The sequence below is a fragment of the Cynoglossus semilaevis genome, chromosome 10, assembly GCF_000523025.1.
Source record: "Cynoglossus semilaevis isolate Cse_v1.0 chromosome 10, Cse_v1.0, whole genome shotgun sequence".
In the NCBI taxonomy this organism is placed as follows: domain Eukaryota; kingdom Metazoa; phylum Chordata; class Actinopteri; order Pleuronectiformes; family Cynoglossidae; genus Cynoglossus; species Cynoglossus semilaevis.
In genome coordinates this window covers 5,815,008-5,828,374 of record NC_024316.1, presented here as the reverse complement: position 1 = coordinate 5,828,374, position 13,367 = coordinate 5,815,008, and the positions used below count along the sequence as shown (strand labels likewise).

Below are 13,367 nucleotides of genomic sequence, written 5' to 3'. Positions count from 1 at the left end.
CGGTGATCTCACATTTGCTGTGAAATGCAATATTATTCTAGACAGAACAAACAACGCTGGGGCCTAATAACATGTTTATTATTTACTACTACAATTCATAATGTTAGTGTTTAAGCTGCAGAACAAACAGTTTTAGTATATATAAATATATGCAGCGAGATACACACACACACACACACACACACACACCTTGCTATTGTTCTTTTTATGTTGGCTTTTTTGTACGATAGACAACCCAAGGAAAATTATACACACAAACACACACACATACACAAAGTGAGTCACAGTAATGTTAGACATTGAGATCAACCACTGAACAGTACATCCATATGTATCAGCCTCTTATATGACAACGTGTCATATTCCAGGAACGAACGTTTCTTCATGTCACTGGCTCAGCTGGCAACACGTCAGCACACACACGCAGACAGTACCTGGGGAGAGCAGGCAGATGGCCATCAGCAGCACATGTTCCTCTTCATGCAGGTTGAGCTTCTTTAGACCAACCTGGAACTTCACCAGCGGCTCCAGCAGCTCCAGAGTGTGACCAGCTACACAGAGACACAGAGAAAACAGAGAGGGGAAAAGTTACAAACACAGTGCAGAAAAACGTGGTGTGTTTCTATTGACCTATGCATAAAAACGTTAATTCAGCAGTGAGCTCCAAAGAGGAATCATTGCTTTTCCAGTGTACTCAGACATCCTTTACAGAGAACATTGCCCCCAGTTTTGCATTTTGGACTAAATCATTGCAGAGTAAGTTGTGAATTTGTGGCTGCTTTACTGCTTCTATGAAAACATCTAAAGTCAGAAACCTCACAGTAATGTGCAAGTGTGCATAGTAAAGCAGTGTGAGGCCCATGCTTGTAAAACTCAAATATATACAGTGGAGGGAAAAGACATCACAGCTGTGTCATCAGCTGTAACAACAGGCACTTCTCTCTCTTGGACAGTGTGTATTTGTGTGTGCACAGCTATGTTTAGTCAATAATGTGCATGTACTATATGAAGACTTTAGGAGGACTTTGTAAACAAAAAAGAAAATTATACCCAGAGATGTTCAAACAACCAGAGGAGAAACATGCAAATGTGTGAAAACAAAGCTGAAGAATTTAAACCAACTCCAACTCACCTTTAGTGACATCACTGATGCAGTATTTGAAATCAGGTCCTCCGCAGCTCCAGGACATGTCCTCCAGGCTGAACGACTGGTTGGAACGCAGCATGATGATCTCAATGGCACTTGATTTTAGCAGAGCGATCTGGTCTTCAGCTGTCAGCTCTCTGAAAAATGTGTGCAGTCACAGATTTGATTCATATGGAGCAATCAAAAGCAATAGGAAACCAAGAAAACGCAGCAAAGAGCAGGACAAGTGTGTCCATTCAGTATGACTGTGTCATGTGTAACTAAGGCGAAATAAAGAGAGGCTGTAGCACAGAGAAACAGGTGTTTGACATCATTGACAATAAAATGGCTAATATATTATTATAAAGTGGTATAAATTCCCCTTTAATTCTAGTACTTACTTTCAAACGTGTAACAGATGGAGATATACACACAAACCTTTTATCTCTCTGCTATAAATGTCCATTTAACTAATAAAAGATATTTAATGACAAGACATTGTAGTTTAACACCCTCACTGTGTGTAAAAGTGTGTGTGTTTCTAAGTGAAAAGAAAAGGCTAACAAGCACCGCATGCATACAGAATAAGTTACTGTAGCAACACTCTCTACTCCAATGTTATGTGTGACAACATCTCTTAAACACACAAACAACATGAAGAAGCACATTTACATAACAATCGGAATCTAGTATCTCTAGCAAACATGTGTTTGCAACTATCAAAATGTAGTTTTACAAATTGGCAAATAAATACTCTGTTGACAAAGGACAGGCTGTTGACACTTTTTTTCAGTTCAACCGACCTGTTCACAGCTCCATGTATTGACTAAATAAAGCTGCAAGTCACCGATGCAATGTGGCATCAGAAAGAAACAGGAGACCAAATGTCCTTGGAAACATTCCTGATACTGAATACTTCTACAGTATAATACCTGATTTCAACCAAGGTTTATATTCTGTTTTTACAAACTCTGAGTAAGAAAATACTCAAATGCCACTAGTACTCTGCTGCAGCTTTTACACCACCATTATTTTAAAGATATAGTAAGGCGTGTGCGTATAGAGCAGTACAGCGCCTTGTTAATAGATATAAAGTGCTTTGTAAAAGTGTCTCTCTCTTTATTTACTTTTTTAAAATTAATTTATTACTTTCTGCCAATCTCTCCACGCTATATACAGTGTATACAGTATTCTCTTCACGTATTCTGCAAGTGTTTCACTATATTGTGGTATTCTTTCATGGTAAATGTTTTTTTAACTTCCAATATTTTCATTATTTTGCCGTGGTAAAAAAACATTATATCGAAAAAAACAACACTGCAGGGTGGCAGCTCGTATTCAGGGCAGCTTTATTTCTATTAGTTAGGGTAGTTTATAATAAATGTGTTCATCACCTGTTCTTTAAAACACTGTCATTTTATAGCGCTGTTTCTCTGCTCTGCGTGTTTATAAAGCTAGAGACTGTTCAGCCTGTTCTTGGAGGGGCTCGTTAGTTTGTTTGCAGCCACAAATAGCATCAAACCTCGTCCAATAATGTGCTGCGTACATGTGGGCAGCAGATCTCATTCAAGCTGCTTGTTTTGTTGCAGGAAAAACGTGACTGGAACAGACTTACACATGGTCATAGCTGTTTTAAAGTTTCAATTAATCCTGATTAATCAATAACAGGGAATAATGTTGAGAAAACAGTATTACATAAAATTGTGCTTCATGGACTCAGTAGATGTAAGTCATTACTGTGCATCTTGATGGTGGCTCACAGAAGACAATATTAATCAGTCCTCAGCTTATTTAGTGCAGTATATTAGCCACATTTTTTTTAATTTAAAATGGATATCAACTTCCTTTAAAGGAAATACTTGCTGATCTAAACAAAGGATTTGTACCTGAAACCTGGAATCATCTTGGCAAAACCAATGACTTTCTGGATGCTGTAGGAGACCAGATCAGCCAGATGGGGCAACATGGATAACTTAGTGTCTTCCTCGCTGGAGTCTGGACTGCTGGCACCATCCTGGTACATCATTAACAAGTTGCTGAAGTTCATCTTGGTCTCCACTGACTCTGTTTTAGGTGTGAATGTGAGAAAAGAACGATGAGCACAAAGATGTCCTTACCTTTGAACAAACTGACATTTTAATGTCGTCCTGCTCACCGGGTCATTAGCTTCTACAATCTTTAGAAACTTTAGGTTAGGTAAGGTTTACAGGACATGACATAGATAAAGGCCAATGGTAAAAAAATATTTAAAAAATTAATTAGTTCAATGCTGTATTGCCAGCTTGCATAAACATGTGCTTATCGCCTTGTATCTAAAATAAGGTGAAGAGATTTGTGTTATTCCAAACTATTATTATATTAATCATGTAGCAGACAAGGACAGATAAGAGATGAGAACACAAATTAAAGCACTTTCTCTAAAATCTACAAATCTGTTCTGAGAAAAACCCTGAATGAAGAATGAAATTGAGCAGAAGGACTCACCTGGAGAGTGGTTGAATGAGTCAGAGGACGCATCAGATAGAGAGTGAAGAGAGGCCGCTCTGCTGGCACTGCGTGTTACAGGACCTTCACGCACTGGAGGCTGAACAGAACAGAAAAAAAGAAATGGAAAAAACGATGAATGCCTTAAACATAAAATACATACAGATCCAGCACACTGATGCCTACACCATAGAAACTAATACTGATTCTCACAAAAACTGTGAAGGCAAGTTGTTAAAAATCATAGAAAATGTTTACACTTTTGTCCTGATGTCTACCTGAGAGATCTAGGTTTTCTGGAAAAGTTTTATTTAACATATAAAGCCATATACCTTCATTTAAGTATGTATTACTTTCAAAAAAACTTTCTCAGAGGTTCTACGAGACTGAAACACTTCTGCTCCACAAGGAGTGCTCCATTTTGTAGATAGGATTATTATGGAGCCCCCCTCTGACCCCATACAGACACATCCAAAGCTGTTGCTATAAAACTCCAAAGAATTGTGAATAAACACTGTAATTCCTACAGAGCTGCCATTGTCAATGGTCAGAGCATGTTAAATCACACAATTCTCTGGAATTTACACACTGGCTGTATGAATAAGGACAATATTAAAATTAAATCAAATGCTTGCTTCACACCCACCCGCGAAAGGTCAGCGCCCTCTAGTCGGTGTGAACTCCTGACTTTTGGAACCAAAAGCAATACACTGTTTATCAGTTTGCCTACATGCCATTGTAAGGCTGGCCGATTCACTCCATTTACATTAACTACAGTGTGCAGTGCAAGTGCTCCAGTTTCAAACTCAACGGCTGAAATATTTTGGTTGCGTATAATTATAGGAGTCTGCCGCACAGAACCAAGCTTGTCATTTATAGATCACAGACCCATCATCCATCTCCTTTTATGACATGACCCAGTTGTTGTGGTCTACAGAGAGAAAGTCATCTGCCGTATCACATTGTGACACGAGTGAAAACGTCACTTTCTGGTGGTGGGGCTCCTGTGGTCACATGTGTTACTGTCGTCAAGCAAATTAAAAACACACCCAGGCCATGTTGTTGAAGCTGCTGACATGTTTGTGTGAAGTAAATATAATATTGTGGTTACAGATGTAATTTACAGCCACCCCAAAATGACAATAGTGGTTCTGCTTCACTTCACTCTGACACCCAGTGAATGTCATTTCAATCCATAAAACCTTGGACACTAATCACACACCCAGTCAAATACCATTACATTTTCTCATTAAATACTTGGTAAGTAGCAGTAAATATATTACGTTGTGTCATGTGACCTCTTTGATGATGGGTGAACGCTAAGGTGTCACATGACCAGAATGGTAAAAAAAACAGCAAGATCATGTGACAGAAGTGGATTGTAAATGGACTTTGATGTCAGACTGCGTGTGGAGTGTTTGATGAGCGCAGTTTCTTTGATTTTCCCTAATGACCTTTCAGGTCACGTGACACCTTATTCTTGACAGCAGGTTAATTTAATAAATCAGAGGCTTAAACTCTAGAGGCACAAAAATGCAAGTTTCCCAGAAAAAGAAAGTCAGACACAATCTCTTATCTACTCTTTAAACAAATACTCTGAGTGAAAAAGGTTTAATATTGCAATTTTTTCTCCTTTTTTTAAACTGTTGAATCATCGCTCTGGCTGTGAATTAATTCAACCGTTTTTACACTCAACTCAACCGTTTTTACACTGAAAATTATAAAAATTATAGACGTGGGTTTCCTGCATTCAATGCTGTATTTATAGCTGATATCACCTGGTCATGAGCTCTTTAAGCAGATTTAATTAAGAGTGATTGATTAATAATTAAATCAAATTAGGTTTCTATGAGAAGAGAGAGAGATATATTTGAGATGTTAAAGAGAGGAGCTGTTACTACTTCCTTTCACTGCATGCACTGTCTTTGGGTCCAGTTTCACATTTCCAATCAAACTAAGAGGCAGGTAAACAATTTAAATATAGTCCAAAATAAAGTGAAAGTTTATTTAATTGACTCATTGTTAGGGTCTACCCAGAATAACTCGCAGGACAAATTGACAAAATACATTTGACGTGGGAAGTATTTCAAAGTTCATCGGGAACCTGAGGAAAACCAAGTGTATTTGGCTGTGACTGTGAAAGGTGTGGTCTTAAAATCAATCATGATCAAGGTCAGTAACCCATGCGTAGTGCAGCGTATTTACATGCAGCAACACAGAGTGTGAAGTCACTCACTTAAAAGGTAACATTTGTTTCCTGACACTCGGTCACAAAGTGACAACATGTCAATATCAGCTAATGAAACAAGAACAGTGAACTGTGCTTGAACTGGAGTGATTTATATTGTGTCCAGACGTTGAGCCTGCGCGACACTACGACCTCCTCCACCCACATTCTTAGTAGAGAACAAAGCAGTTCTGGCCACATCAAGGACAATGTGATTGTGGTTTAAAAAAAGAGAGGAAATGGACTAACCCTGAAGCGAGAGAAATCAGAATAGGAGGCATCATAGGTCTTGTGGTGAGCCTCCACCAGAGAGGAAATTATCCGAGCTTGTTCATCATTCAGCCTCGGCTTCATCGCCTCGCGGGCAGCCTCCTCCTCCTTCCTCTTCAAAATCATGTCCTTCTTTCTTTGAACCTCTTCATCTGTCAGGATGACTGGGATTGAAGGGAAAAGATATATTGACAGAGTTTATTATGTGTGTGAATAATCATGTAGAAAAAAAGCCCATGTCATAGCAGAACAATAAAAAAAGACATTCTAGGTCAATGTCAATATTGTAAACCCAACAATTATGAACAGGTGTTTTGATCGTTTCTGCAAAGCATTTAACCATTTGGCATTTTTAGGTAGCCCACCCACAGGTATTAAACTAGTGGTGTAGTTTAGTGGAAGTGGAGGGCAACATTTGGATAATACCCTGCTCCATTACTAATCATCAATATTTGCCCCAATTCTAATAATGAAGAAACTACAATTTAAGCTGCTTTACTGCAGTGTGCACTTCTACTCATTTACCAAAGGAAACCCATAACCTCTGATACACAGAGATGGATTCAGTGGTTAGTTCAGACAAAGAAAAATACAGAAGATAAAGCCAACAATATATCAGATTGATTTGTTCAAAGTTAACTAAATTAGCACAACAGAAAATAGCTTGAAATGAGTCCACACACCTACAAAGTTCAATGAAAAATTCTCCTGGAAAAGGACACTGGGCCTTTAAAACCCTAAAAGGAAGCCACAGTCCCTATTTAACCTATTCATGTGTTGTAACTGGCCCCCAGGCTGAATTTTGAACACTAACATTAAAGAGTGAAACTGAAAAATACAATACACTGAAGGAAGAGCAGCCCACTGGAGAGGAAGTTATCACTGAGTGTTTGTATGCAGCTTGAGAAGGATATCCAAAAATATTTCTTGAACTAATCATCCATATTTGGGTGGAGTAAAATACTATAAAAAATGACATAAAAATAACTCTCTGTGGGAGTTGAAATCTAAATATTGCATTCTCTGTTTTAGCTTGAAGCATGCATCTCTTTAAGGCAAGCAGAGCAGGTCTGTCACGTCTGCTGCCTTTAATGCAGCTGACAGACATTATGGTCTCTTATCTCTGCTTTATTCATGCTGCAGTCAGAGCTGTATAAGAGACGAACAGATCACGTGTCGCTTTCGTTGCGTCTGTTCTTGGCTAGATGGGCTGTAGGTCAATGTGAATTATGACTTGAAGCAAAGTTTTACCCTGTTGGTATAATAATCACAACAGCCCTCTATGCCTGTTACATTACATTACATCCACCTTTTTATGCAGACATTGATAGTTATTTTCATTTCATTTATTTAGGGTTCCGGAGCTGTAATAAGCCTGTGTCTCCTAAAGCCCTAACCCATTGGCTTTAAGCCTAAAATCTGTAGCAGTAAATGGGGAATGACACATTGATGTAAAAGTGGCAGTGCTGCTGTGAAAATATTTGTAAATAAAATTTACATTACAGAAGATTCAATGCTATGCACATGTGTGGAACTTCATGGGGTTCCTAATCTTCCCTCCGACATAAACAACAGTCTTAGCTTCCCTCCCTTGCTGAAATGCACCTTTAAACTCACAGCTCATGTGACTGTATCCCAGAAAGTGGGTCTTTTCCATGCCTGGCATGTTATAGGCCTTTTACTAGCCCTACACAAGGCAGGCAGCTGCCATTAATCTGAGCTTCAACATTGTAGAGGCCATTTTACACCACTGTGTTCTGTAAGATATTCTGATTCATTCTGGCATGAGTCACACATGCCATTTCCTGCACAACCATATTTTTCTTTTAGGATACGTTCATCTGGCTGTGTACAGCAGAGAGGCCATAGTGTGAAAGAGGAAACCTTGAATTACAAACTGAAGCCTGGAGGCATTCTATGAAACATACGTGGCTCAGAAGCTTTATAATGTGACACTGGTAGTGAAACAAATCTCTGAGTACATCTTGTATGCAACTTTTCATTATAGACATTAAAGTCATATGTCTTAACAGCTTATGACTCCAGATTATGTGACTACAGGTACATCAAATGATTGATGCAGAAATTAAACCAAACCTTCTGCCATCACATCACCTTAATAGTGCCAGTGTCGGAGATTGTTACATTTCAACAGTGTGGTACAAATCATTCAGTTTGTATATATAGTTATATTCGGTCAGCCCAGAAAACTGGATGGTGATTTCAGACAGACAGAGGAATTCACAAGGCTTTGAAAAAAAGCCTCTTCGACTGTTTTTTTCCCCTCTTTGTATGTAGAATGTACATATCTACTAAGGCCCAAAAACAAACCGGACTATCTGGCAGATATTTAACTGAGTACCAGTTTTATATGGTTTAATGGGGTGTGTTGTGTTTGCTGTGAATAAAGAGCAAAGGTGCGTCACAGTTTTCATGGGTTAATCTAATCTCAACGGTCGTATGCATCCTAATATAAAGGTTTGCATACACTTAAGTACTGCCTTGTTAATCTGCTGTTGCAACTATTCAGAGCTAGATTACTGCAGTGTTTTATACAGCACATTCTATCATAACAGTGTTATGAGTGCAGACTTAGCTAAAAGGAACAAATACATTAAATACATGCTTTACTGTTGCTGCTAATTGAGATGGCAGGGATGAGTCATTCCCCGCCTGCTAAATACTGGTTGCTTTACTCAGGGTTGTAAACAACTATATATAAATACAAGTGAAGTGGACATTCAGTGATTGCACCCTGCACTGCAACCACACAAGTGCAGTTACATAAGCGCACGATGTTGGTGATGCAGACAACAACAACTTTTGGTAAGACAAGCCTAAAATGGCAACTTTAAAAGCCAGGCTGTTAAGCTACAACCAAAGGGTTTGCTCAGCTTTCATCTCTTTTAAACCACCATCATTAATTAGGCTTGGGCTCCACACCAATGGCCATCCAGTCCAGAGCCAGCACCACTCCTTGTGGTGAGTGCGTCCAAAAATGTAGCCAGAACATGAATGGGCCCAATTTGGTCTGGGTTTTGGCACATACTGCTGAATTAGCTATTCTAAGGCTGGGACATCTTTGAACCAGCCAGTTTCCAGCCACGATGGCAACATTAAGACAGGAGTCCACACAAAAAACAACAGGCAATCAAAGGAACATCTTGACCACCCCACAGTGTTTGGCAGCGGCAAAGAAGTTTACCAAACAAAGTTTGCTGTTCAGGCAGAGACTGAATGGATGTGGTAATGTGGTGGCCTGAATGGCAGAAAGGAACGAAGAAAAGACGACAGAGAGAAAGGCAAACATCAGGGGTGGTTGAAAAATAATACATTTATGTGAGTTTGGTAAGCACCAGTAATGGCACCGGGACAAAGAGAAAGGCTTTGAGAAGTGCTGCAGAGCCTAGAGGTTCACAGAAGGTTTAGTTATTAACCAGTCTGGATCGCATTATAATCCAATGGCGGCAGCTAACACAGAGGTGACATACTGTACTGTTCAAGCTGGACTTGGTGCAGGGCCAGGATTTATTTTCCACTGCTGTGTGTGTGATTTTCATGGGGTGAATTCAGGTCAGGTAGTCATCAGGGCACAGCTAGTGTAATTCTAAAAGTGCAGGATGATGTAGGAGGAAGATACTGGGCTGATGGATCAGTCAATATACATCTTTCAAGTTGGCAGGGCTTTTTATTCATTTTATATCAGTGTGAGTTCTAAATGTCCACATGTCGGTCAATCTCGGATAAATGGATAATGGAAAGCTTTTGGAACTATTTCCACAGCAGTAACTATTCACAGCAGAATTGAGAGTTAATATGGTTTAAAAAAAAAGAAGAAAATAAACAGCTCCAAAAACTTGCCAAATATATACTTCTAAATTAACATGAGCATTAAATATAGAGAGGTGCATGAATTGGTGAACTCTTCTTACCCACAAACCACCAGTTGATTACACGGTTATACACACGGTTATTCAAATCCCACTCCCTTCACTTCTTTTTTTGCATAGTTCTCTTCAACTGCAGCCTCTGGCTTTTATGAAATGCCAGTGCAAAACACAGAAGGACTTTGACATTCCATCGCTACATACAGGAAGTACAATGAGCATGAATGAATGAAGGACAGTGTGTTGAAAATTGTATCCACCATCAATCTAAACCTGAAATCAATGCACCCACGCAAGCAGTTAAATGAGGCAACCGACCAACACACACACACACACACACACACACATTTATACACAAATTGCCATTTTCTTGGCACTGCCCTTATCACTGGTAAACAGAACTGACATTAAAGTGCCTACTAAACACACAACTCTCTCTCTCTCTTTCTCAGATACACTCATCTAAAACTCTAATATTGCTGAAGCTACAACAATTCCAATTCCCCAATTTTTTGGGAAGTGCATACATTTATACTAACACCATACCATTGTCCTGTTGTACTTGATTTCATTTGTTCAAAGCAATAAACAAAGTATAAAATATGTTAAGTTTAGAAAAATGCAAGGTTATTTTATCTAAACTCTGGGTTGTGTTAATGTGTCATCAGCGTGAATTTCAGATTTACTGCTCAGAGAAAGAGACCAAGTTAAAAATTGGACAAAGCCTTCTTTAAGGCTCCAGCAGGAAAGTACAGGCTGTTTATTACATGACATGGAGTATTCAATCACCATTGTAGTCCTTTTTGGAGTAAAGAGTTTGCCTTTGTGATTTTTCTTTATTATCACCATCTTCTGATGTCTGTGGAAACGTGCTAATTTGTATTTTAACTGATAAGAAAAACAATAATTGTATATGTCTATGAAGATTCTCAGTCATCCAGGTCATGGTCAAGGTTGAAGAGTTCTGTTAGGCAACTGGATGTGAAAACATTGTAAATTAACACTCTTGTTCAATATTCTCATGTTTACTAACAGGTTAACTCATGCCAATCAATAAAAATACAATGATGTAATACAATGTGCAAAAAAATTAAGTGAAAGGTATAATCCCAATCATGACCGACCGATAGATTTATTTTTAATAGTAATACACTGAGTCAAATATTGTAGTAGTAGTTTGTATGAATTAAATTTCACCTTTTATTTCGATGTTTAAAATAAATAATACATTTAACAAATATCACTTTATATTTTCATATATTAAATCCAGTATTGCACAGAGTTAAAATGAGTGCCTTCACAAAATCACAGGCAAGAAGGCACAAATGTCTAAACAAAGCCATCGGGTTAAATTAACAAGAAGCAGAGATTATTAATTTAAAAAAACAAACAAACCAACAAATAATGGTCGAAATGTATCAGAATTAAATTAAATTCTTAAGATACAAATGTCAGATAATGAGTAATACAACGGCACCATTTTTAGGTGTTATTTGTTGTTATAAGGTGTTAGTGAATCATCTCTCAGTCCTAGTCTGTGTGATGCTGTTGGAACACAGTGGCTTTCATTCACCATATAAACTGGCTGCGTGAAGAGAGAGGCTGTATTGGACTGGACCCTGTTGGAAGACTGTCTCCTTCTTCCTTTCCGAAGAAACACTTTTCTTTTCTCGGTGAATCACAGACATTCCTGTGTCATGTGGCTGCATGTGGTTAACATGACTGTTGTCATTTTCCCCCCATACACACAAACATAACCATCATGACTAAATTACTAACCATTTACAAAACCAAGTCTTCACTCTTAAATCTGTGCTTTGGTTTATGTATTTTTTTGGTTCGGTTTATCCTTGAAATATCTAAAAAGTCAATGCTTTCATCCACTGCCATGTAGGGCATGTTTTTTTCAATGACATTTTAAAAACAAAACTTAAAATAAAAAAGAATTAAATGAAATAGAGGCTAGCATAGAAATGAAAATGAGACTCTGTGTCTTAAATTCGTTTCTTTGTTTTAAAATAATTAAGCAGCTAATTTAAAAAAACACATAATGATAATAAATATAGGACTTCAACCACAACCACCTCATGGTTGTTCCCAGGTTTCCTTCCTTCCTCTCTCCACTTTGTGTGTTATTTCTATTAAAATAAAAAGCAACACACTTGTGTACACTTACACAAGTGTGAAGCCGTGAGGAGGAGGAATAATTACTGCATATAATGTGCTAATTTGCCGACGTGTACGTTAATGATACGCCTCTGCGTTAGTCATTACTGATGTGTTGAGACAAGGTGTCATCGTGTGTTAGCGTGGAGCACGCTGATGGCTCATTCTCCTTTCACAGCACGTCAGGGCTGTTTTAAACTGGTACTGTATGCATAAGCAACGTGGCACAGATGTGTAACGCCGCACTTTAAAAAGGTAAATGATACTGTCAGTGGACTGTTTTGTTTTTGCTATGCTCTGATTGTCAAAATCGAAACTGCAGAAATATTAGAAGCTCCCATCTCGCAGAACAAGGGCAAAAATAAATAGTCTATTATTTGCAGCAAGCAATTGACCCTGGGCACTATGCCATATGGCAGGGCCAGCCCTATGCATAGACAGTACTGTCTGTCTTCTTATACCCAATCAGATCAGTTTACACCAGAATACAGCTTCTTCCTGAATGTCTTTAATATCAAATGAAATACAACGTAAGCAGGAAACTAAAATCTAAGTATCAGGTGCAAATGGAAGGATTATAATAGGTGTATGAGAAATATAATTAAGACAATGATCTCAGCAAAACAAACAGCCGGAGTAAACCAGATATTTCCCTGAGTGAGGTACTTTTAGTCAATTGACTTTAAACACTGTGTTTAAATAATACAGCTGAGAAAAAAATGCACAAAGGCAGTGAAGGAACATTAACTGTATCAACATCTTTTAACTGACTTAATGGCAAAATAAAATGAAGAAAATGTGTTAAAATGGGGCGCTGGCTATAAAAACATGTTATTAGGTGCTTAAAAAAGGACAACTATATTCAGTTGTTCCTCCCATTCACTGATGACAATGCTGGATATCAAAGTGTCACGAGCTATGGTCAGTTTTACTTACATTTGTTACAGAAATAAATGTCTGTGAACTTGGAATAAGATGCACATATGCAAAGGACAAAAAAGCCCTTAGTCTTTGAAGCTCCCCTGGGAAACACTGGAAATCTGGTGCACTGATCCAGAAGCAGCATCAGATCAGCTGCCGTACCTCACGTACCAAGGTAAACTATGCCATGAGTAACTCCAAACACATTAAACCACAAGCAGCATTTAGTCATTATTAGTTTCAAGTCTGATTCCAAAACATCGGTGCATTTTTAAAACCAGCAGAT

The 13,367-nt window shown here is 38.3% G+C and overlaps 2 protein-coding genes across 3 annotated transcripts in view; one reads left to right on the top strand and one right to left on the bottom strand.

Moving 5' to 3' along the window:
• snphb (syntaphilin b) overlaps positions 1 to 13,367 on the top strand; it is a 1,167,912-nt gene that overhangs the window by 268,275 nt on the left and 886,270 nt on the right. The gene's annotated exons all lie outside the window — the stretch shown is intronic.
• The window catches only part of LOC103384745 (vitamin D3 receptor A), a 51,242-nt gene that overhangs the window by 4,301 nt on the left and 33,574 nt on the right, over positions 1 to 13,367 (bottom strand). Inside the window, exons 5-10 of the mRNA XM_008318391.3 lie at positions 8,847 to 8,862; positions 6,087 to 6,271; positions 3,611 to 3,710; positions 3,013 to 3,190; positions 1,133 to 1,284; positions 435 to 551 (exon numbers count right to left, since the gene is read on the bottom strand). Coding sequence (XP_008316613.1) covers positions 435 to 551; positions 1,133 to 1,284; positions 3,013 to 3,190; positions 3,611 to 3,710; positions 6,087 to 6,271; positions 8,847 to 8,862 — 748 coding nt within the window. The remainder of the gene's footprint in view (positions 1 to 434; positions 552 to 1,132; positions 1,285 to 3,012; positions 3,191 to 3,610; positions 3,711 to 6,086; positions 6,272 to 8,846; positions 8,863 to 13,367) is intronic.